Source organism: Pyrus communis, chromosome 9 (genome assembly GCF_041283825.1).
Source record: "Pyrus communis isolate YQ-2024b chromosome 9, ASM4128382v1, whole genome shotgun sequence".
NCBI classification, from domain to species: Eukaryota; Viridiplantae; Streptophyta; class Magnoliopsida; order Rosales; family Rosaceae; genus Pyrus; species Pyrus communis.
The window spans coordinates 728929-751357 of record NC_142573.1 but is presented as its reverse complement, the minus strand read 5'-3'; the positions used below and the strand labels follow the sequence as shown (position 1 = coordinate 751357).

At 39.5% G+C, this 22429-nt stretch overlaps 3 protein-coding genes and 1 pseudogene across 4 annotated transcripts; 2 read left to right on the top strand and 2 right to left on the bottom strand.

The window, feature by feature from the left end:
• The first annotated feature begins 7417 nt into the window (after positions 1-7417).
• LOC137738815 (UPF0481 protein At3g47200-like) lies at positions 7418-9691 on the top strand. Its single transcript, XM_068478287.2, has 2 exons — positions 7418-7689; positions 7969-9691. Exons 1-2 carry the CDS (start codon positions 7677-7679, stop codon positions 9315-9317), a joined length of 1362 nt encoding a protein of 453 aa, XP_068334388.2. The 5' UTR covers positions 7418-7676; the 3' UTR covers positions 9318-9691.
• A 3585-nt stretch (positions 9692-13276) lies between these two features.
• LOC137738712 (putative calcium-binding protein CML19) lies at positions 13277-13883 on the top strand. The gene has a single exon (XM_068478185.2). It carries the CDS (start codon positions 13328-13330, stop codon positions 13748-13750), a length of 423 nt encoding a protein of 140 aa, XP_068334286.2. The 5' UTR covers positions 13277-13327; the 3' UTR covers positions 13751-13883.
• Positions 13884-14333: 450 nt separating this feature from the next.
• Positions 14334-18510, bottom strand: LOC137738749 (protein LYK2 pseudogene; annotated as a pseudogene). The gene is made up of 2 exons (XR_015966805.1): positions 18370-18510; positions 14334-16643 (listed from the first exon to the last, which is right to left on the bottom strand). The product of XR_015966805.1 is annotated as a protein LYK2 pseudogene (transcript).
• Positions 18511-19563: 1053 nt separating this feature from the next.
• Positions 19564-21731, bottom strand: LOC137740130 (ribulose-phosphate 3-epimerase, cytoplasmic isoform). Its single transcript, XM_068479942.2, has 7 exons — positions 21468-21731; positions 21362-21366; positions 20786-20848; positions 20590-20696; positions 20365-20462; positions 20017-20151; positions 19564-19918 (listed from the first exon to the last, which is right to left on the bottom strand). Exons 1-7 carry the CDS (start codon positions 21582-21584, stop codon positions 19763-19765), a joined length of 681 nt encoding a protein of 226 aa, XP_068336043.2. The 5' UTR covers positions 21585-21731; the 3' UTR covers positions 19564-19762.
• Between the last annotated feature and the right edge of the window lie 698 nt (positions 21732-22429).

Here is a 22429-nt window from a genome sequence, read left to right as displayed (position 1 = left end):
CTAACCTCACTCCCGTAGAACGCAAGTCCGCCAAAAGAGGAATACGACTAGCGTACAACGCATTGATACGACCCTAAGACTTCCTGCTAAGTGCATCAGCCACTACGCTCGCACGACCCGGGTGATAATCAATCGTGCAGTCGTAATCGCTGAGCAACTCCATCCACCTCCGTTGACAAAGATTAAGTTCCTTCTGAGTAAAAAGATACTGAAGACTCTTATGATCAGTAAAGATCCTACATTTCTCTCCATAAAGATAATGTCTCCACAACTTCAACGCAAAGATGATAGCGGCCAACTCCAAATCATGTGTAGGGTAATTCAACTCATGAGGTTTCAATTGTCGTGAAGCATAAACAATCACCCTACCATGCTGCATCAACACACATCCCAGACCATTCAATGAAGCATCACTATAAACCTCGAAATCACCACTATCGTCCGGGAGTGCCAAAACAGGTGCATGAGTGAGACAATGCTTCAACTGCTGGAAACTCTGCTCACACTTATCATCCCACTCAAATTTAACATCTTTTCTCGTTAATCTCGTCAGCGGTAAAGCAATCACGGAGAAATCCTTAACAAATCGCCGATAATATCCTGCTAAACCAAGGAAACTCCTCACCTCTGTGACAGTTCGCGGTTGCTCCCAACTCTCCACAGCTGCAACCTTCTGAGGGTCTACCAAAATACCTTGAGTTAAAATGATGTGCCCCAAAAACGCAACTTGGTCTAGCCAAAACTGGCACTTGCTAAACTTAGCATACAATTGGTGTTCCCTCAACCTCTTCAACACCAAAGTAAGATGTCAAACACGCTCCGTCTTCGACTTAGAATACACCAGAATGTCGTCGATGAAAACAATAACAAACCTATCCAAATATGGCTGGAACACCCGGTTCATTAAATCCATAAAAGCAGCTGGTGCATTCGTCAACCCAAACGGCATAACCAGAAACTCGTAATGACCGTAACGAGTCCTGAACGCCGTCTTAGGAACGTCATCCCTACTAATCTTCAACTGATAATATCCAGACCTCAAGTCAATCTTGGAGAACACACAAGCACCTCGAAGCTGATCAAACAAATCATTGATACGAGGCAATGGATAACGGTTTTTAATCGTCACCCGATTCAATTGCCTGTAGTCAATACACAGCCTCAAAGTTCCGTCTTTCTTTCTCACAAACAATACTGGAGCGCCCCAAGGCGAAGTACTAGGCTGAATGAACCCCTTATCCACCAATTCCTGCAACTGAACTTTCAATTCCCTTAACTCAGTAGGAGCCATACGATAAGGAGTCAAAGAAATAGGATTAGTACCTGGACGCAACTCAATAGTAAACTCCATGTCTCGATCTGGGGGTAAACCAGGTAAATCCTCGGGGAAAACATCGGGAAAGTGTCTAACCACTCTCACATCCTCAACTCTGCTAGGAACGGCCTCATCCAACACCACATGAGCTAGGTACCCCTGGCAACCCTTAGACAACAACCTTTTTGCTCGCAAAGCCGAAATAACGCCATGTCTCACCCCACTCTGGTCGCCCACAAAAGTAACCACAGGTAGTCCAGGACGATGAAACGTAACTATTTTCCCATAACAATCAATATTGGCACGATAGAAATGCAACCAATTTGTGCCCAAAATCACATCAAAGTCAACAATATCTAACGGGATAAGATCAGCTGGCATAACCACATCCTCAACTATCACTGGACATCCTGGGTACACACGATCTACAATACATCTCTCCTCTCTAGGCATAGTGAACTCTAAATCATACCCTAGAGGTGTGGGGCGAGGTTGCGTCACTTGAGCAAATGTATGAGAAATCACAGAATGTGTAGCACCACAATCAATTAATACTCTAGCAAAATAACCAAGAATGTTTAACGTACCCATAATCAAATCTGGATTGTTCTGAGCATCTTGCAGAGAAATATTGTGAATACGCATATGGCCCTGCTGTCGTCCGCCGCGACCTCTGCTCGTCTGACCACCACGACTCTGGGTACCACGCCTCTGACTGGGCTGACCAGACTGCCTCGAAGACCCCGCGCTACTCGTAGCAATCTCTCCTGGCTGAAACTGTCCTCCCTGAAACCACTGAGAACCACCTGCTGAAGATGGAGGATACGGCATATAGCCGTTAGGATACAGAAGATAACCACCCTGGGAATACGGGTCCTGGGGATACTGATATTGTCCCGGGGCATAAGGAACAGCATCACCCTGGTAGTGGTAGGCACCACCTCGACCTGCCTGGCCATAACTACTCGGACCCTGAATCTGCTAAATCGGTGCAGGTGGTGGCATGAAAGTCTGCTGCGGCTTTTGCTGCTGACTCTGGGGACAATTCGCAGCCCGATGTCCCATCTGCCCACACGTGAAGCAACCACTGCTGCCACGCCTGCACTCGCCGAAATGCCGATTATTACATCTGCGGCAAACTGGGGCTCTACCCCTACCACCATCACCCTGTCTCTGGCCTCGAGCGCCACCAGCAAACCTACCTCATCGTCCCTGTCCAGTGGCATTGAAACCACCGCTAGAAGAACTCGAACTAGCACCACCCCTCTTGAAGTTCTGCGTCCTACGAGGTCCGAGCGACGCCTGACATTTACCCTTGTCATCTTTCTTCTGATTGCCATCTTTTTCTTCTTCCTCACTCTCGCTCGACATGTTCTCTGAGTCCTCAATCCTCAACAATATCTCATAGAAATCCTGGTAGGTCTCACAGTGGGTAGTGGTCGTCATCGAACGCCACTTCTTCTTAGTACCAAGGCGAAAACGACGAAGCATCTCCGCCGGATTACAAGCAACGTCAGGATGGTAACGGGACAAATCAGTGAACCTGCGATAGTACTCATTAACCGTCATCTTCCGCTGTCTCAGCTCGGTGAACTCCTGCTTCTTACGATCAACATACTCAGGAGGCACGAACCTCCTCTTGAACAACTCCTGGAAAACATCCCAATCAGTCCTCTCAGCTGGAGTCAAACGACGAGATTCCTGCTCCCACCAAGCTGCAGACTCCTTACCCAGAAACCAAGAGGTCGTCTCAACCCACCTCTCAACAGGAAGGTTTCCCTGATTGTGCAACACACGAAAAGTCTTCTCAATGTGCTCTAACCATCGCTCTGCACCCTCGTGACCCTCACTACCTTCGAACTTATCCAATTTCAAATTGTACATAGTCTCCAGAGGAGTCCTCTGGGGAGGGCGCATCACTGACTGAAGGGCTGTAGCAATAACTTCCACCAGCTGAGCAACATCGGGGAAGCTAGACTCAGTAAAGCGACGTGGTTCCCGACGAGGCGGCATAATTCTGACAGAAGACACCAAAACCATTAAAATACTCACAAAAACACAGGACTGCCAAACCTATGCTCTGATACCAAACTTACACACCCCGACCGAGATCAGGGCGTGTTGGCCATCACGTGGAAGTGACGTAGCCACGTGCACAGTGCGGAAGCTAATAAAATAGTAATACAAATAGTATGAATAAATAAAATCTAGCAAGATAAGGTGATAAAACAAGTGCTAGCATAGGTGAGACGCTAAGTTCAGAGCAGCAAGCCTACAGCAGTCCAAAAGAAAAATGATTCGACAACAGTACACCCGAAGGTGACCCTACGCTGGTGATCGTCTGTCAGAAATGCCGGGAAAGCCCTCTGGGAAACCACCGGACCCGCTAGACAACTAGAACCTGGAGGGGCGCAAAACAAAAGCGTGAGTGGGCAAAAACAAAGCTTTTCGAAAACCATTTAGTAAAATACATTATAACCCCTCGCCGTAAAACCTGTATACTTCCCAGAAAATAAACATATATACGTATATACAGATATGAAAAATATGCTCAAGAATATGCCATGTCGGAACCTCAGAATGAAATGCAAGTGCTCAGGTATAAATCATAACAATAACATATAATCTGGCAGCCGGAGTCACCTAACGTGACCTGTACGGCTGCATGTAGAGCTCAAATCTCAAACTCAATAACTGAACCTGCCCACGAGTCGGAACCACCTAAAGTGGTCTGTACGACAGGCCTGGGTGTAATACATATAAACGCTCTAGTGCTACGATCACGTGAAGGCTGTGCGAGTCGGAACCACCTAATGTGGTATGTACGACAGGACTGTGCACCTAACTTGGATCCAAGCTGAGCGTGTGGTGCGGGAGGTGAACATCACGTGAAGGACTGTGCCCTACACTGGGCGGGAGCACTAACACCGGGGGTGCAGGTTATGAGCTCTCTAAGCATCTCAAACCACTACTGAAACATAAACGTGAATAACACTCACCTGGCACTTACCTGTGCGTCCACATCACCCAATATGCATATGTATATATATGCAACTAATAATGTACTAACAATGCACAACCAACTATAATATAATGCATGGCATATGGCAAACAATAATTCAAATCCATTTTTGGGAAAAATATAAGTATATAGGTATATACGGAAAACCAAAAGCCCACTCACTGGTATGTGGAAGGGTCGTAGCCCCCCTACCTCGAGTGACCACGCTCGTCCTCGGGATACGTATCACCTATATGCGAAACAACTATAAAAACGTTAATTTTAAAGCACATAACCAACTTCTCGTAATAACTTCTCATACATTGCTCAAATTGGACAAATGAATATACCAACGTGCTCTACACAACCTCAGGATCACACCCAAATTTTTAGAAAAATTTTTCACCGCCGCACGCGCCGACCAAGGCACGTGCCTGGCACGCTGACGGCGTCAATTGACGCCGTAGGGAATATTCCGTTAGTTCTAACGGATTCCGTTAACGGCGTCAGGAATATTCCGTCAGACTTGACGGAATATTCCGTCTTCTTCCCCGGCGAACCTCCGGCACCGTCGCCGACGCCGAAAAATCGCGAAAACTTTAAACTTCGATATCTCGCCCGTTTTTCAACCAAATTTCATAATTTTGGCACCAAAATGAAGCCTAGGACTAGGGGAACACAACCATACAACTTTTAAGGGTTAAAAACTATGAAATCTCACCTGCAAAAATCGAGCCAACTCCGGCCAACTTCGAACCCAACGATCCCGACGTCCAATTCCTTCAAACGAACTACTCCGAGTCTCCTTGGGACTCCACCAAGCTACCTACAAGCTTCATTTTCCTTAAAACGTGAGAAATCACGTTTGCATGAATAGTACCCAAATCGGACATCGTCGAATCGACGTGAAAACGACGGAGTTCTCACCTGAAAATGGTACGACTGGACTCCCATGAGCCTCACAAGCTTGAATGTGTACTCAGTTCCTTCGATCTGTGGAGATTTAGTGTGCTTGTGTGTGTGTCCGTACGTTTTCAAAGAAAAGGGAAGGAATGGGGCTCGGGACAATCACAGGGAAAAGGACAGAGGGTTAGGGAGAGTGAAAGTGTGAGTGTGTGGCCCAACACATGCCAACACAACACAAAACAACCAATAGACGTAAAAGAAACGAACTAGGGGCAAAATAGTCTTTTCACACGTGCGTTAAAACGTTTTTGGGACGGGCTGTCACACGAAATGTGAAAGATATATTTGATTTCAAAACTCCCTTCTTTTGTACGATGTCAAAAAAAATTGAAACAAACTCCACCCTTTGAGTGTGGTTGGATTTTTTGCTTTAAAACTAAATTTCATTATTAAATAGTGAGAATTGTTCATTGCTCCTACAATGAAAAAATTATGTTCTTTATTAAATTTTTTTTTTTTTTTTTTTGTGTGAAATGTGGAAGATATATTTGATTTCAAAACTCTACCTTTCTTTTGTACGATGTAAAAAAATATTGAAACAAACTCCACCCTTAAAGAGTGAGCATTATTCTTTGCTCCTACAATGAAAAAATTGTGTTCTTTGTTAAAGACATAATGTTTTGCGTGAGATGTGAACGATATAGTTGATTGCAAAAGTCCACCTTCTTCTGTACGATGCCAGAAAAGATTGAAACAAACTCCACCCTTTTAGTGTGGTTGAATTTTTGCTCTAAAGTCAAATTACATTCTTAAAGAGTGAGAATTGTTCTTTGCTTCTGCAATGGAAAATATGTTCTTTGTTAAAGACATAATTTTTTTGGTGAAATATGAAAGATATATTTGATTTCAAAAGTTCACCTATCTTTTAGTATGATGCAAGAAACAATTGAAACAAACTCCATCCTTTTAGTGTGGTTGAATTTCTACTTTGAAATTAAATTACATTCTTAAAGAGTGAGAATAATTCTTTGCTCCTGCAACAAAAAAATTATATTCTTTGTTAAAGACATTTTTCTTTTTTTTTTTTGTGCGAAATGTGAGATATTTCAACTCCACCATTCTTTTGTAGGATGCCATTAAAGATTGAAACAAACTCCACCCTTTTAGTGTGGTTGAGTTTTTGCTCCAAAATTAAATTACATTCTTAAAGAGTGAAAATTGTTCTTTGCTCCTGAGGCGAAAAAAATTATGCTCTTTATTAAAGACATAATTTTTTGGGTGAAATGTGAAATATATATTTGATTTCAAAACTCCACTTTTCTTTTGTATGATGCCAGAAAAGATTGAAACAAACTCCACCTTTTAGTGTGGTTGAACTTTTGCTTTAAAATTAAATTACATTCTAAAAAGTGAGAATTGTTCTTTGCTCCTGCAACAAAAAAAAATATGTTCTTTGTTAAAGATATATTTCTTTGCGCGAAATGTGAAAGATATATTTGTTTCAAAACTTCACCCTTCTTTTGTACAATTTAGAAAAGATTGAAACAAACTCCACAAGTGGTTGAATTTTTGCTTTAAAGTTAAATTACTTTCTTAAAGAGTGAAAATTGGCATTTGCTTATGCAACGAAAAAATTACGTTCTTTAACAAAGGACATAATTTTTGTGGCAAAATGTGAAAGATTTATTTGATTTCAAAAGTCCACCCTTCTCCTGTATGATGCTAGAAAAGATTGAAACAAACTCCACCCTTTTAGTATTGAATTTCTGCTTTAAAATTAAATTACATTCTTAAAGAGAGAGAATTGTTCTTTGCTCCTACAACAAAAAAAAGAATCACGTTCTTTGTTAAAGACAATTTTTTGCGAAATGTAAAAGATATATTTGATTTCAAAATTTCACCCTTCTTCTGTACAATGCTAGAAAAGATTTAAACAAACTCCACCCTTTAGTGTGGTTGAATTTTTTGCTTTAAGGTTAAATTACATTCTTAAAGAGTGATAAGTGATTTTTGCTCGTGCAACGAAAAAATTATGTTCTTTGTTAAAGACATTTTTTTTGGGTGAAATGTGAAAGATATATTTGAATTCAAAACTCCACCATTCTTCTATACGATGCTAGAAAAGATGAAACAAACTCCACTCTTTGTGTGGTTGAATTTTTGCTTTAAAATTAAATTACATTCCTAAAGAGTGAGAATTGTTCTTTGCTTCTGCAACGAAAAAAATCATGTTCTTTGTTAACAATTTTTGAGGTGTTAAAGATGCGTATTAGGGCTTCCCTTATGGGCAAGAAACCTACTACTCTCACTTATATATATAAGGCTTAGGTCTCCATTCTCATACATAATATTCTAGCACAAAACCTACCTCATATAGGAGTGCATAAGGCGTTTAGAGAGAGAAAGATCTTTGCTTATTTAATTGCTGCTCGTGGTTGAATCTTGTTCATATCAATGGCTTCTCAATGTTAGTATTTTTAGTGTGTATTATAGAAGACTTACACTTTGATTTGCTGAATCCTCTTCAAATTAACGTCCTACGTAATTGCATTTGTTTGATTTTCTGGTGCACGGTTCCCAACCCATTTTATTCCGTAGTTTTGCATTCATGTCAAATTGTGGTTATCGGGAATATAAGGTTGCCTACTTCTAAGTGAATGCGCGAAGTATTATCCTTTTTAAAAATTACTTTAGAATTTGTTTCGTTGCAATTAATTTGATTCAGATTTTTTAAAAATATCTGCAGTCATGAAAAATGAGAGAGAAATTAGCGAAGTTGATGACACTACTGCCAAGACATCCGTTCCTATAGATGGTATTGTGGAAGAAATGACAACCAACATCGCACCAAAGCTACTCCATGTTTCGCCATTGCCAGCATCCTGCTGCATCTTCAGAGTTCCCCTCCAGATTCGGCAAAAAAACGCACAAGCATACGAACCTTACGTCATCTCAATCGGACCCTTTCACCGTGGCCGCGGTGGAGATCAATTCCGATTAATGGAAAATGTGAAGCGCTGGTACTTACAGTGCCTTCTTTCACATGCAAAAGAAACTTTGCCAGGCTTGATCAAAGGTGTCTCGGATTTGGACAAGCGCGCTCGTGATTGTTACGTAGAGCCATTGGGTCTCAACAAGGAAGACTTTGTTGAGATGATGGTACTCGACGGATGCTTCCTAATCGAACTATTTCGAAAAGGACCTTCCCACGATCTACAAGACGAGAAGGACCCCGTTTACTGTATGTCCGGCATTCGGCTATATCTTTACCATGACCTTCTCCTGCTAGAAAATCAGCTGCCATGGTTTGTTCTCGAGCGGTTATACAATTTAACTGCCGTGAAGAATACTACTAGCGAAGGAAATGCCTCCTCCCTCGCCGACCTTGTCCTCGAGTTCTTCAGAAAATACGTCGGGGACAATTGCATTTTAAACTCAAGTGTGAATCTCCGTCCTGAAATCCTGCACATACTCGGTCTCATAAGAACCGCGATCATTGCCACTTCTAAAGACGACGGCACGGGGGAAGAGATGCCGAGGGTTCCAAACGTCACAACCCTGTCCGAAGCTGGCATTAAATTCGAAGCTGGCAAATGCAAAGAAGGTCCTTCGGGTGGCATATTGAACATGAAGTTCGAAAAAGGGAAGTTCACTATGCCACAACTAGTAATCGACGAGCGGACAGGGCCGCTCCTCAGGAACCTCATCGCCTTCGAGCAATGCTACCCCAGCTGCAGCCACATGATAACGAGTTACGCCGTCCTGATGGATAATCTCATCAATTCGAGCAAGGACATCGACCTTCTTTGCGAGAGGAAAATACTGGTGAACTGGTTGAGCTCGGAAGACGCTGCAAAGTTCTTCAACGAACTGTACAACGACACAACGGTCGTGGGATCCTACTACGGGCAACTCTGCAACGATGTGAACGAGTATTATGAAAAAAACTGGAACAAGTGGATGGAAAAGCTGAAGCGCGAGCATTTTAATTCGCCGTGGGCGATTATTTCTTTGGTTGCGGCGTTTATTCTGCTGGCTCTCACAGTGTTGCAGACATATTATACAATTCATCCGTATTATTATCCTCCTAAGTAGTTATTAATTTGGACGTAAGTTAACAGAAATATTTGGTTTGTTATTTGTCTTGATTCTGTTTCGTTGCCAACGCCTAGGGCTTGGACATGAAATGGGCTTCTGTGTGCGTGTTAGAAACTCGAGGTACAAGTTTCGTCATTTAAAGTTTTTTTTTTTTTGGACAACCATGTAGATAGAACTTAAGTGTGACGGCTTGGTCACGTGTCTTGTCTGACCACCAAATAAGATGTTGTCACGTTGTTATATCTTGTATTAGTTGTTGAAGATTTTGTTTATTATGGATGTTATCATGATCAATGTTAAGTTTTATGTCTCCTTTGACATATTGTATTTTCCTTCTCTTTTTAATAAAACTACCTCATTGTCACTTTCCATAATAGCAAAGTTGAAGTGAGATTGATTTTGTAGTTTTATCGGGGAAAAAAAAAGATGTTGGCACATTTTCGTTTACCTTCTACCTAGACTTTTATAGACAAATCGAGAACTATGTAATCAAAGTAGGAGAGGCTATATATATGACCTTCGGACCTTCTCATTTTGGCACTCTTTATCTTCTTTTTCTTAGTGTTGCTCGATAATTGAAACGTCTATTTTTCAATTCACTCTTTTAAAATCAACCAAATTAGAAATTGTGCTACATTGCAGTTAAGAAGAAAAGTCGAGAATAATCAAATTAGAAGGTTAACAGCATACCTCATTGGACTATTGATACTATCAATAGTATGAATAATATGTGGATAATTAATAACATATCAACAAGTGTTAGAATTTCTCTGTCCCACATCAGCTAAAAGGCTTGAGAACAAGCTCTTTAAATAGAATTACCGCACTCTAACTAATTTCGAGACCTTTTGTATTAAAACCTCACACCTGACGGATTGAGAAGGTGGCCAAGTGAGGACAATATCAGTGTTGTTGGAGTAGGCCCATGACCCGTCTACCTGAAATTTAAGAACAAGTTTGTTTATTTTTTTATTTTTTCATAAAAATGGTAAACGCCCATGGTTTATCTAAGTTTTTCTGGTTAAGCCTTTAAAGAAGGAAAAAAAAACATGTAGCTACCTGTATAAAATACTTAGGGTAAAGTACAAAAAACTGCCTCAACTATTGGGGTCATGACAGTTTCATACCTTATCTTTTAAAATTGACAATGTCATACCGCATCTTACGAATTTGTGACAATGTCATACCTCCGTCAATTTTTCTGTTAGTTTTTCTGTTAAATGCTGACATGGCAAGAGATGGGGACCACTTTCTATTAAAAAATTAATAAAATATTATTAAAAACTAAAAAAAAGTTTTAATATTTTTTAAATATTAAAATAATACATAAAAGTAAAATTAAAAAAAAAAAAAAGGTAAAGTACAAAAAACTACCTCAACTATTGGGGTCACGACAGTTTCATACCTCATCTTTTAAAATTGACAATGTCATATCGCATCTTACGAATTTGTGACAATGTCATACCTCCATCAATTTTTCTGTTAGTTTTTCTGTTAAGTGCTGACGTGACTTGATTCGGGACCTACTTTCTATTAAAAAATTATTAAAAACTAAAAAAAAATTATTTAATATTTTTTAAATATTAAAATAATAATAAAAAGCAGGAAAAAAAAAAAAAAAAAAAACCCCTCATTTCGTCACTCCCCTCCCCTCCCCCCTCCTCCCTCCTTTCTCCTCTCCCCATCTTCATCTTCTTCCCCCACCTGCAAATCCCAACAAAAAAAAAAAAAATAATAATAAATCCAATTTGTCTTCCCCACACACCCACACTCAATTTCCCCACACCCACACCCACACCCACCCACACTCTTCTCCCTCCTGCAACCCAAAAAAAAAAAAGAAAAAAAAAAAACTCCAGATCCCGTCGGCATGAAGATGGGTGAGCAGAGAAGGTAGAGGATGGGTGCGGAAGAGGATGTGGAGAATGGATGAAAGTGGTGGATTTGGGGTTTGATGGATTTTCAAATTTTTTTTCCCCTTCTTTTTTCCCTCTTCTTCTTCTTCTTCTTCTTCCGCAGGGGAGTTGATCGTTTAAAAAAAAAAAAAAAAAAAAAAATTCCTTCCTTCTTCTTCTTCTTCTTCTTCTTCTTCTTCTTCCGCAGGGGGGTGTTGATGGGTTTTCAAATTTTATTTTTATTTTTATTTTTTCTTCCTCTCCTCCTTTTCTTCTTCTTCTTCTTCTTCCTCCTTCTCCCTTCTTCTTCTTCTGCGCCGACAGGGGGGAATTTTTTTTTTTTTTTTTTTTCCTTCCTCCTTTTTTTCCTCTTCTTCTTCTTCTTCCTCCTCATCCTCCTCCTCCTCCTCCTCCTCCTTCTCCTTCTTGTTCTTCCGCAGGGGGTTGTTGGGTTTTCAAACTTTTTTTTTTTTTTTGGGTTTGCAGGTGTGGGGAAGAAAATGAAGTTGGGGAGAAGAGAGAGGAGGAGGAGGAGGGGGAGGGGGAGGGGAGGGACGAACTGATGGTTTTTTTTTTTCTCTGCTTTTTATTATTATTTTAATATTTAAAAAATATTAAATAATTGTTTTTTAGTTTTTAATAATTTTTTAATAGAAAGTATGTCCCGAATCAAGCCACGTCAGTACTTAACAGAAAAATTGACGGAGGTATGACATTGTCACAAATTCGTAAGATGCGGTATGACATTGTCAATTTCAAAATATGACGTATGAAACTGTCATGACCCTAATAGTTGAGGTAGTTTTTTGTACTTTACCCTTTTTTTTTAAATTTTACTTTTATTTCTTATTTTAATATTTAAAAAATATTAAATCTTTTTTTTAGTTTTTAATAATATTTTATTAATTTTTTAATAGAAAGTGGTCCCCGTCTCTTGCCACGTCAGCATTTAACAGAAAAATTGACGGAGGTATGACATTGTCACAAATTCGTAAGATGCGGTATGACATTATCAATTTTAAAAGATAAAGTATGAAACTGTCGTGACCCCAATAGTTGAGGTAGTTTTTTGTACTTTACCCTTTTTAATTAGGGCACTAGTGGATAAAGAAAACCGTTTTAGAAATCTGAATAGAATCGCCACCAAACCAAAGAATTTGGATATAAATTCAAGAAAGAAGCTGCTCGCTACTTTCGTTTAATTTTTATGGTGGTTGTGGCGGTTTTGGCTGTCGGCGCCGGACGGTTGGTCCATCCAAGAAATCTGTTGCTTCGAGAAGTCTTTAAATTAAAGTTAGTCGGTCACTATAATCCAATTTGTGTACAAAAAGCCAACGACTCTCCTATCACCTCTGTTTTTAGAATCTTGTTTTAATTTGGCCCGTTTTATGAGATTCTTTTATAAACAGAAAATTGTTGGAATACTAGGATTACTTTTAGTTGAAAGAGTGGAAATGTTTTGTTGTTATCAATTTATTTCATGACAAATATTTATTAGATGAGACAGGATATGATTATGAATGATGGTATTCGAGATAAAATAAGAATGACCGTATGAGAAAAAATCAATTAAGGCGGCTTGTACAATGAACCGAAGACCTACAGATGGACGCGGCTAGAAAATGCGATTATGAGCTGGAAGCACATGATGAAAAAAGTAGAAGATGACTTGAAACCATGTGCAGTAGTGTTGTACGATTCATACAATCCACCCCATTAAATGGAATAAGACTTTAAAGTTGTCATTTGACATTACTAAGATTGAGCACTATAGTCCAATAATAATTTACCCTACTTGTAAATCGAAAATATTAAATTCAACTCACATCAATGTTAAAATCGATACCTAAATGTTAAAGTCGTTATATCAAATGACTTGGCTAAAATAATTTTCTTAAATAGAATATTGTTGTACAAAACATAGTCTTGCACTCTTGCACACGTGTTTACGAAAGTACCCAACACCTAGCATCCCGTCCAGCAAGTTGGTTGGTCAACCACGACACGCGGCATTGTCTCATATATGTACCACATTAAACCCAGAACCCTACGCTTACCATACACAACAAGTACACAACTTCCAGAAAGAAAAAGAAAAAAGGCTTCTAAATAATGGAGAAAGTAGCACAATACGAGCGCGTTTTCAAGCAATTTGATGGCAACGGAGACGGAAAGATATCTCCTATGGAGCTGCAACAATGTGCCGGAGCGATAGGCGGTGAGCTCTCGCTGACAGAGGCGGAGGTGGCGGTGGAGTACCTGGACTCAGACGGCGACGAGCTGCTGGGGTTGGATGATTTTGTCAAGTTTGTCGACGGAGGATGCGACGAAGAGAAGGTGTGTGTTTTGAGTGAGGCTTTTAAGATGTACGTGATGGACGGGAGTGGGTGCATTACGCCCAAGAGTCTTAAGAGGTTGTTGAGTCGACTCGGCGAGTCCAAGAGCGTCGACGAGTGCAAGAGCATGATTGCGAGGTTTGATCTCAACGGTGATGGGGTGCTCAATTTTGATGAGTTTAAGGTCATGATGCTTTGAATGATGGTGTATGAAGTGTGATTTTGGTTTGTTTTTGCTACTTTTGTAAATTGTTCATTCATTGTTACTTGGCTTTATGGCTTGAGTGCCGGTTTTCAGCCAGTCTAACTTGAGACTGAGATTGTTACGTTCATTCATTTGCTTCTCTACGGCATATTTGGATTAGACTGGTTGATTAGGACATTATTTTCGAGTACAAATCGCCTACCTGTAAAGAGTAGTTTAGAATATTGCATCCCATAAAATAAAAATGCTTTTCTACTAAGTCTACTCCTTCTCCTATCTTTACAAGGGTTGGTGTTGCTCCATGTTCATGCAGTTTAAGTTAATCATGCATTTTATGTACTTTAACTAGTTTTTGTTTCATTTTGTCATTGGTCTGGGATATGACGATCATGACATCTCATGTTCAAGAGTCTTCCCTCTTGTTCAATGTTCTGAAATATAAAGGCCTCGTTTGTAATAAAAAAATGAATTAGAATAGATAATTCTCTACACCGAACGAGGTCTAAAGATAAAAGTCGTTCTTTGGTTTGAATTGACTGATGCTTGACTGAGATAGTCAATGCAGCACATGCTCCTATAAAACAAAGCAATAAGAAATCATGCTTATATAATAAACAACCGTTCAAGCTAATCACCGTAGTTCAGTGATATTTTAAGCCCATATTATTTGAAGAAACAAAGATATTACATATATATATATATACAAGCAGAAGAACCCTATGACAAGAACCTAAGACAAAATTAAAAACATTTGTAACAGCGCCCAGAAGAACATGTCTTCTGTTTGCATCCTCCAATGCTTTATTCACTTATTGTTTGCCGCTGCTGCTGCCTTCACCAGCGGCTTACAAGAGCTCTCACTGATAAAAATATTCTCTCCCTCCACGCTTTTCGACTCCTCCACCAATCGCGACAACTTCTCGACAACTTCCCCTGCACTAGGCCTCAAACTAGGGTCTTCGTCGACGCAGGCCCTCGCAAGATTTGCCAATGTGACAGCTGCATCAAACGAATAATTATCCCCCAACGCGCTGTCCATCCACTCTCTTAGCTCCTCTGCATTGTCTGACTTCAACACGGATTTGATCTTCTCCGACATGTAAAAGTTTCCTTCTCCCTTAGCGCCCGGCCTGCTTATTGGCGTTTGTCCACACAAGACCTCTAGCAACACCACACCGTATGCAAATATGTCAATGCTCGGAGAAATCACACCCTGTTGAAGATATTCGGGTGCCATGTACCCGAAGCTTTGATCCTCGGCTTCATTTTCAGCGCACTTTGCCATGCCGAAATTCCCAATCTTCGCATTGAATTCTTCATCTAGGAAAATGTTTCGGCTCTTGACATTTCGATGGACATAAGGGGGGTTCATAATGTGGTGCATGTACTGCAATGCCATGGCCACATCAAGACTTATCCTCAGCCTTTGGCTCCACGTTAAGAAACAATAGCATGACGCAATGAACTGGTTTTTGATTGCCAATCCGCCGTGGAGCCAGTCCTTCAAAGATCCATTCTTTGCGTACTCGAAAACCAGAAGCGATTCTTCGCCCTCCGGCCTCAAGCAAGTTCCCAACAGCCTCATTATGTTGGGGTGGTGGTGAATTGCACCATGAAAAAGGCCGAACTCTATCTTCGAAATGCTGTCCGGCTGCGTGCGCTTTACAGCCAAGTTCTTCCCGCTTAGGCGGCCGTGGTACACAGATCCCTCGATATGGTTGCTCGAACTGAAGTCCTCGGTTGCTCTCCTCAGCTCCTCAATTGTATACATCTCCACCAGCGCCTTTCGTGGGGTGGTGGTCTGGACGATCTGACCGTCAGAAGTATCTTGAAATCCTTCAAACGAGACTTTCTTGTCACTTGTCCTCACACTTAGGCTGAGCTGTTGCAGCTCCACATCACATCCTTTAGGTGAAGTCCTTTTCTTTTTCTTCATCTTAAGTAGCAAGAATGCTGCCGCGATCGCAATGCTGGCTCCAACAATGGCTCCGCTAAGTGCGACATATAATCCGATCTGGTCCATTTTCGCCTTCTTCTTGTGTAGACTAATTGCTGGGATGCTAGTTGCCGGAAAGCGCAAATTGGGTTGCCGGGGTTTTGCTAGGGAACCGAGTATAGGTTTTCCTTCAAGCGGAATCAAAAGAGATGTAATAGGTGTCAAACTTTCGGGTCTAAGGCTTTCGAATGATCTGTTATTTGCAGATATGATAGCTTCTTGTGTTGTATTGAGCTTAACAGCCAATTCGAAAATCGTTTTCCCACCACTCACCGGATATGAAATCAAGAGTCTTGGTTGTTTCACAAGTTGAGATGATGATGGACAAGCACATCTCAAGGGGATCACCAACTGAAGCTTATCAGCAAGCCCCCACGGCGAAACTCCCAGATTGTTCTCTCGAATAGCTCTGCAGGTCGTCAAGCCCGCTAGTGACTCAGCAATGCCGTAAAAGCTCTCTCCTTTCACACTACTAGTCTTTGTCAACTCGGCACGAAGAACACCACGACTGCCACAATTACAATCAATCGGTATCAACAAAAGCTCGTCTTTAGGAAGAAACTCCGTGTTAGCTGAAAATCCGTTCGCGTCTGCTATCACCAATGGATTGAGGCCCCAAGCAAGCGCTCAGATTGGAGAGAGAGGAGTAGTACGCGTTAGTGCGAAGAATCGCAAAAGCTGCACACTTGTTCCCGACAGATGATGCATTTGCAACGTTGCAGTAGTAGCCGGAAGCGTCAGGAGACGTGGACTTGCAGCTTAAAATGTTGTGTGGTTTTTGTTCAAATGCAGAGACAGTAAGAAGTGAGAAGAAAAATAGGAAGGAAGAAGAAGAAGCAGCAGCTGCAGCCATGCCGATGAACTAGGCCGACCACTCAGTTCCACATGAGCCTACAAAAAATAAAAACAAATAAAAAACTTACTTTGAGAAGGTGAATATTTTGGATCTATACAAAATATAATTTTGAAAATTGAATGGGAAAATTTTGTCAAAGTTGTTCATGAACAAGATTCTTGGGCATGGCAAAGGAGTTGTTTAATTAGTCCTTACCTTGGGCTAATCCATCCATCCTCCATTACCAAATGCTAGCTAATGGGCAGCTACTTATCCCCAAGTTCCAAATGTCACTTATCATAAACACTTTTTCATCGGTTAGGATGTTTGTTATTTAACAAGTCGGGTTGATAAGTCATCGATAACATTGGTAGATAATATGTCAAAAAAAAAACGTATCGACATGCTATCGATAGATAATCCGTCAGTTACTAGTTTGATATTGATCATAAGCCATTATTCTCTAGACAATATGTTATTTAGTCACTTTAAATGGTGTCGATAAATCATAGATAATACTAATAGGTAACATGTCAATAACAAAAGGTAATAACTTGTAATTCAAACGTTATCCTTGTGAATGAAATGAAAGGATGGAAGAAAGTTTAATTGGCAAGCAGGCAACATCAGTATGGATAAAAATGATGCAGGATTTGGAGAAAATTGAGGATAAAAATGAATGGAAATACAATAGAAGAGACAGTGATGCAGGTTAAAAGCGAGGCATGAAATAAAGGACTACGTTTTATTGATAGATCAAGTTGGTTATGAAGATCGTAGGTTGAGATGCTCCACCACTCACCAATCAACCAAATATTCAAGTCCTCTCCGCTGATCACATAATTTTTTTAATCTTACGAAAAAAGAAAGAATCGAACATAAAACTTGTTTTGAATTTCAAAATGAAAAATAACGATACAATAACCTCCATACTATATGAATTCTCTTGATAATACTCTTTGAAGAAATTTATGTGGCCTGTCATCGGACTGGATAAAAAGTTTGACCGACTCACAAAGCAGTCAGCCTCTCTACATTTAGGTACCACTTTAGATCATAAGTAGGTACAAACCCTAATATTACAGTTCACTTATTTGTGAGTGGGTGGTCGAACATCAAAATTTATCAAATCTTTGACGTCTGTACAATTGTTTTAAGTCTAACTAAGAATCAGATTAGTAAAAACTTGGTTTTGGCAAATCCAACTATAAAGTTGGAAACTCCCATATTTCTCAAAATTTCAAGCACATCCAATAAGAGATTTTTCAGGAATACATGACCGATGATATGTCACATGTTATAATATAAATACAAGAATGTTTTTTTTTTTAATATCCCTCCACTTATATTTGGCAAGTGATGTACACCCATATTTCAAACATATTAAAAAATTTCCACATCGTAAGATCAAAGTCAAAAAAGATGAATGCGCATTTCGTTCAAAGCAAAGACTTAAGTTAAGAAATCCAAGTCCCAATGGACGAACCTAAGAAGCCAACAGTGAAGGGCACGTGATAACACATGCTGCCCACTTCCCTTTCGGTCAACAATAAAAGATTTACCAAATTACCAACTTGGGACTTTGGAGCATGTCTGAAGTTGTAAGAGTAAGATTATCTCCGCTTCTATTTTCATCATCTTTTTTTTCTTTCTTTTACAATTTATTTTTTGTCTTATTATTTTTATAAAAAAAAAGAATCAATATAAGATGTTGACGTGGTTTAACAGAATCATTTAAGTAAGAAGGGAAAGAAAGGAAAAAAGATTAAGAGATAAAATCACCTAATGCTTTTGCCGAGATATAACAAGTTGGGAGTTGCAATTTTCTCCTCTCCCACCACGCATCCACAACAAAGTTACGTTACTGCCCGGCTGCACGTGTACTATACGACAATGCTCAGGTGAGATTAAACTTGTTAATAAAAAAATAGAACTTAATTTCCCCCTTTCTAATAAGCATCAATCCGATCTCTCACTTTTTTGTCTCATTAAATATGTACTTAAGCGTTTCATTATGTTTTTTTATAGGTCTTCCTAATGTAATTTCTTCTCTCCCATGAAATGGATAACATAACATTGAGAAATGCTAATGCAACTCACTCTCTATAAACTCTGTCACGTCATGTTTTTAGCATACTGTTTTATAATATTGGTATGAGAATTAACGTTAAACTGTGAGGTGTTAAAGTAACTTTTACGAAAATCCCTTAGCATTCCTCCACTTTTACGTCTTCCTCGAATAAAAAAAAAGACTAGTTTTATGTGACAATTCAATAGTGGATGCCAAATACAAACATTGTGTTCAGATCGCATATGATGTCTGGTGCATGTGCTCTATACTCCCGAGATCAGGAGAACAACATAATCTCGATATAAAATAAACATGTGCTAACGTGGAATACAGGATTGTCTGGAGAAAATTTGCTGAGAAACGATTTTAACCAAATATTCCCAATGTAAGCAACTGAAGATTTCCCTTGTAGGGGAGAACTTCCATGCACAAAAATGCTACCAAGTCATTAACCCAAACCAATCACGTATTGTCATGTAAAAAAAAAAAAAAAAAAAAAAACATATGATAATGAGTGATTGATACCGACCCAGTAGCATCTTTGTTGCATAATGAGCCTAAATTCACCTTATGACTCATTCGAAAACTGACTACTACGATGAATAATTTCCTGAGTATGTGGGATTCTTGTTCTCTACCCCTACCACTCCAAACCCCGCCCCCACCCCCAACAACACCCCCAGCTGATCTCATCTCAAAAGAAAAAACCATGATGATTTGCAATGATATATTTAGATACTAAAGTCATCCTTCATATTTATGTATAAAGAGGCAAATCCCTGAAGTTAATGAGCACATCGTCAATACGGTTGTATTTCCAGCATCAAGCAATCCGATAACAAAAAAAAAAAAAAAAAAAAAAAAAAAAAAAAAAGGGAAAGATCGACATATATGTATGCAATGTATGAAGGGATTGCCAGCTGAGGGATGTCATGATATTCGAGTACGACATAAGCCGGTGTTACAAACACACAAGAAATACGTAAAAAGCATCCACATACTCATCACAGTTTTAAAACCATGTCAATTCGATCATAGAGGCACACACTGTAAATATATGTTGATAAAAAAATAGCAAATTATGATGTCTTGCCCATACCACTATCAACTTTTTTGTTGAACTTCCTCAACGCTACTTCTCAAAAGGGATATTACTGTTGCAGGCTCAGGGGCTCCAAACACGGAACTGCCTGCAACTATGCAGTTGGCTCCGGCTGAAGCTGCCGCATCAATCGTTGAAGGCCCTAAGCCACCATCTACCTGTGACATGAGATGGAAAGGAACTTTTGTACGTGTCCCCGGAAGAAACAACCCTTAAAATGTGTGTTGAGAGGAAACATGTGAGGTTATTGACTTACCTCTATATCTAGCGAAGGGTACCTTTGTCTTAGTGTGCGCACCTTCTCCATCATTTCCGGCATGAACTTTTGTCCACCGAACCCAGGTTCTACCGTCATAACAAGAACCATTTCCACACAATTTTGACCTTCTATCTGTAAATAACAAAACATCATTTGAATATCTTCTGTATTAAAATATCTCTCCGGAGTAGACAGTTACTGAATACTAAACAATGGATACGATGACAAAAGATCAGATTGTCTTTCCTAGGTCACTAAATGTCATGCAAGTAAGCCTGGTCAATCAATACATATACACCAAACTATATGGGGTAGGGGGTTTAGATACAAAGAAAGAAGTAAGACCAGAGGATAAACTTCTTCAATTGGCGTTCCGGGCTTTAATGCCACACCTGGCGTCATGCCCTTGGACTTAATTCTTTGAACAAGTTCTTGCCAATTGTCTGCACAAACAAGGATAACGAAAGATAATGAAGGAAAAGTAGGGAGTCCCTTTTGTATCAAGAAAATACCACACGAACAGGTAAAGGAAGTAAAATAGGAACATTCCAATTTCCGACCACAACCAACCTTTAGATACTTCAACATGAAATGTAAAACCTGAAGCACCGGCTTTTCCCATAGGTTCGACATAATCAAGTGGATTTGTGACCATAAGGTGACAATCAAGATACGCCCTGTAGCGAAAAAAAAAGAATGATACGATTATACCAACATCCATTTATACTCGATAAAAATGAACGTAAAACAATGTCAAGGTAGTTACTTTGTGTGCTTTCTCAAACTCTGAATGACCGGAGCACCGAGTGTTAAATTCGGGACAAAGTGCCTGTTGGTCAGAAAGATAAATGAATCCAAGACCACCCACTATTTACATTCGTGAGAAAAAGCAAACATTGCGATTAACATAAAACATCAATTAATTACAAAGTCTTCAGTAAGCACATACGAAATTTTTCAAAGAAAGCAACTTCATAGATAGATTATGCAAAGATGTCGACTTCAATACGAAAAAGCACACATTAATCCAATTATTAGCTAACAGAATTATCATAACAGCAACAATAACAACAAAACCTTATCCCACTAGATCATGTCGGTCGGGCTATACGAATCCTATAATGTCACTGCGCTCAGTTTTGCGCCAAGCCTTAACAGAATTTTCAAAATCTATCCAATCATTAACTACTCAATGTATCAAAGTTAACCAAATAAATAAATTTGTTAAAAAAAAAATAAAATAAAAAAGGAATTAGCAAACCCAAATCGTTGGCAGCCACTTGAGAGTCATGAGAAATTGGGAATTACTAAAACAGCAACAAAAAAAAAGAGTCAAACTTACCCATCCTGCAATACAAAGACGAGGTTTTTGTCAAACACTAGACATGGTATTAATGAAAAAGCATTGAAATTCATCGGACAATAGAAGAGATGGATTGAGGGCGTACCATGATGTCCATGTGGAGCCAATCGGCGCCGCATTTGAGCATGCGCTCAGCCTCCGATGCCAAATTGGCGAAGTCCGACGACAGCATCGACGGTGCTATTTTCGCCGCCACACCCATGTTTTCAGAAGCCTCCGAGACGACAAAAGTTCGATGCGGGCGGAGGGTCGGTGGCACGAGTAGTTAACATACAGCGCGGCTCCGCTTAGGCCCAATAAAAATGGATCAAGAAACCTCTGAGGCTCAATATGTAAATGGACAAACATACAATAACAATAAAATGGATGGTTGACTTATTGTCAGAGTTGTGCTCGATAAGTCAATTTGTGTGCCTCTTTTGGGAAAGAGATCCTTTATGGATCTCTCCCATCAGAGTCATCGAATCTATTCATCTAGACTATTGAAATTTAATCCAACGGCTATAAACAATAGCCCTTTAAAAGTTATAATAATTTTAATCATTGAATCAAATTTTAAGGATCTGAATGAGTGAATCTGGTAGCTTTGGTGGAATAGATCTTAAAAGGATGTCTTCCCCCTCTTTTGTGCCTCAAGTTATAAGCTAGAGTTTGGGATGCCCATCTCTTGTTCCTTGTCTTGGTTTTTAGTAAAAATGAGGAGCATCTACCATATTTTTACTCTTCATGCTCAAATCTTTCTTTCTTTTATGTTTTGTTTCAATTATTTATCCGTTTCGATGATTGCAAATTCAACCGTTCATTGTTCTAGTGGGTAATCAGTTTCAAAACATATAGCAATCCTACCCAAGATTCACCCTATATTAGGCGGTTGCAAATGAATTGGGTTTGATAATGTATAGAAGAATCAGTTGCAACATTAGCATGTGTTTTAATAGGAAAATTAATGAAAATTGTTTGAAAATTTTGAATTTTAACTATAATGATAAAATAAAAGGTAAAATAAATAGTACTGGGAGATTTTCGTTAAAATTATTGGTATTAATT

What these genes read in the sequence shown, in the direction of transcription:
- LOC137738712 (XM_068478185.2), top strand. Translation starts at nt 13,328, where the DNA reads ATGGAGAAAGTAGCACAATACGAGCGCGTTTTCAAGCAATTTGATGGC.
- LOC137740130 (XM_068479942.2), bottom strand. Translation starts at nt 21,584, where the DNA reads ATGGGTGTGGCGGCGAAAATAGCACCGTCGATGCTGTCGTCGGACTTC. An exon ending in AGTTTGAGAAAGCACACAAA is followed by an intron (nt 20,697 to 20,785) that starts GTAACTACCTTG and finishes TTTTCGCTACAG; the next exon opens with GGCGTATCTTGATTGTCACC. An exon ending in TCATGTTGAAGTATCTAAAG is followed by an intron (nt 20,463 to 20,589) that starts GTTGGTTGTGGT and finishes TTGTTTGTGCAG; the next exon opens with ACAATTGGCAAGAACTTGTT.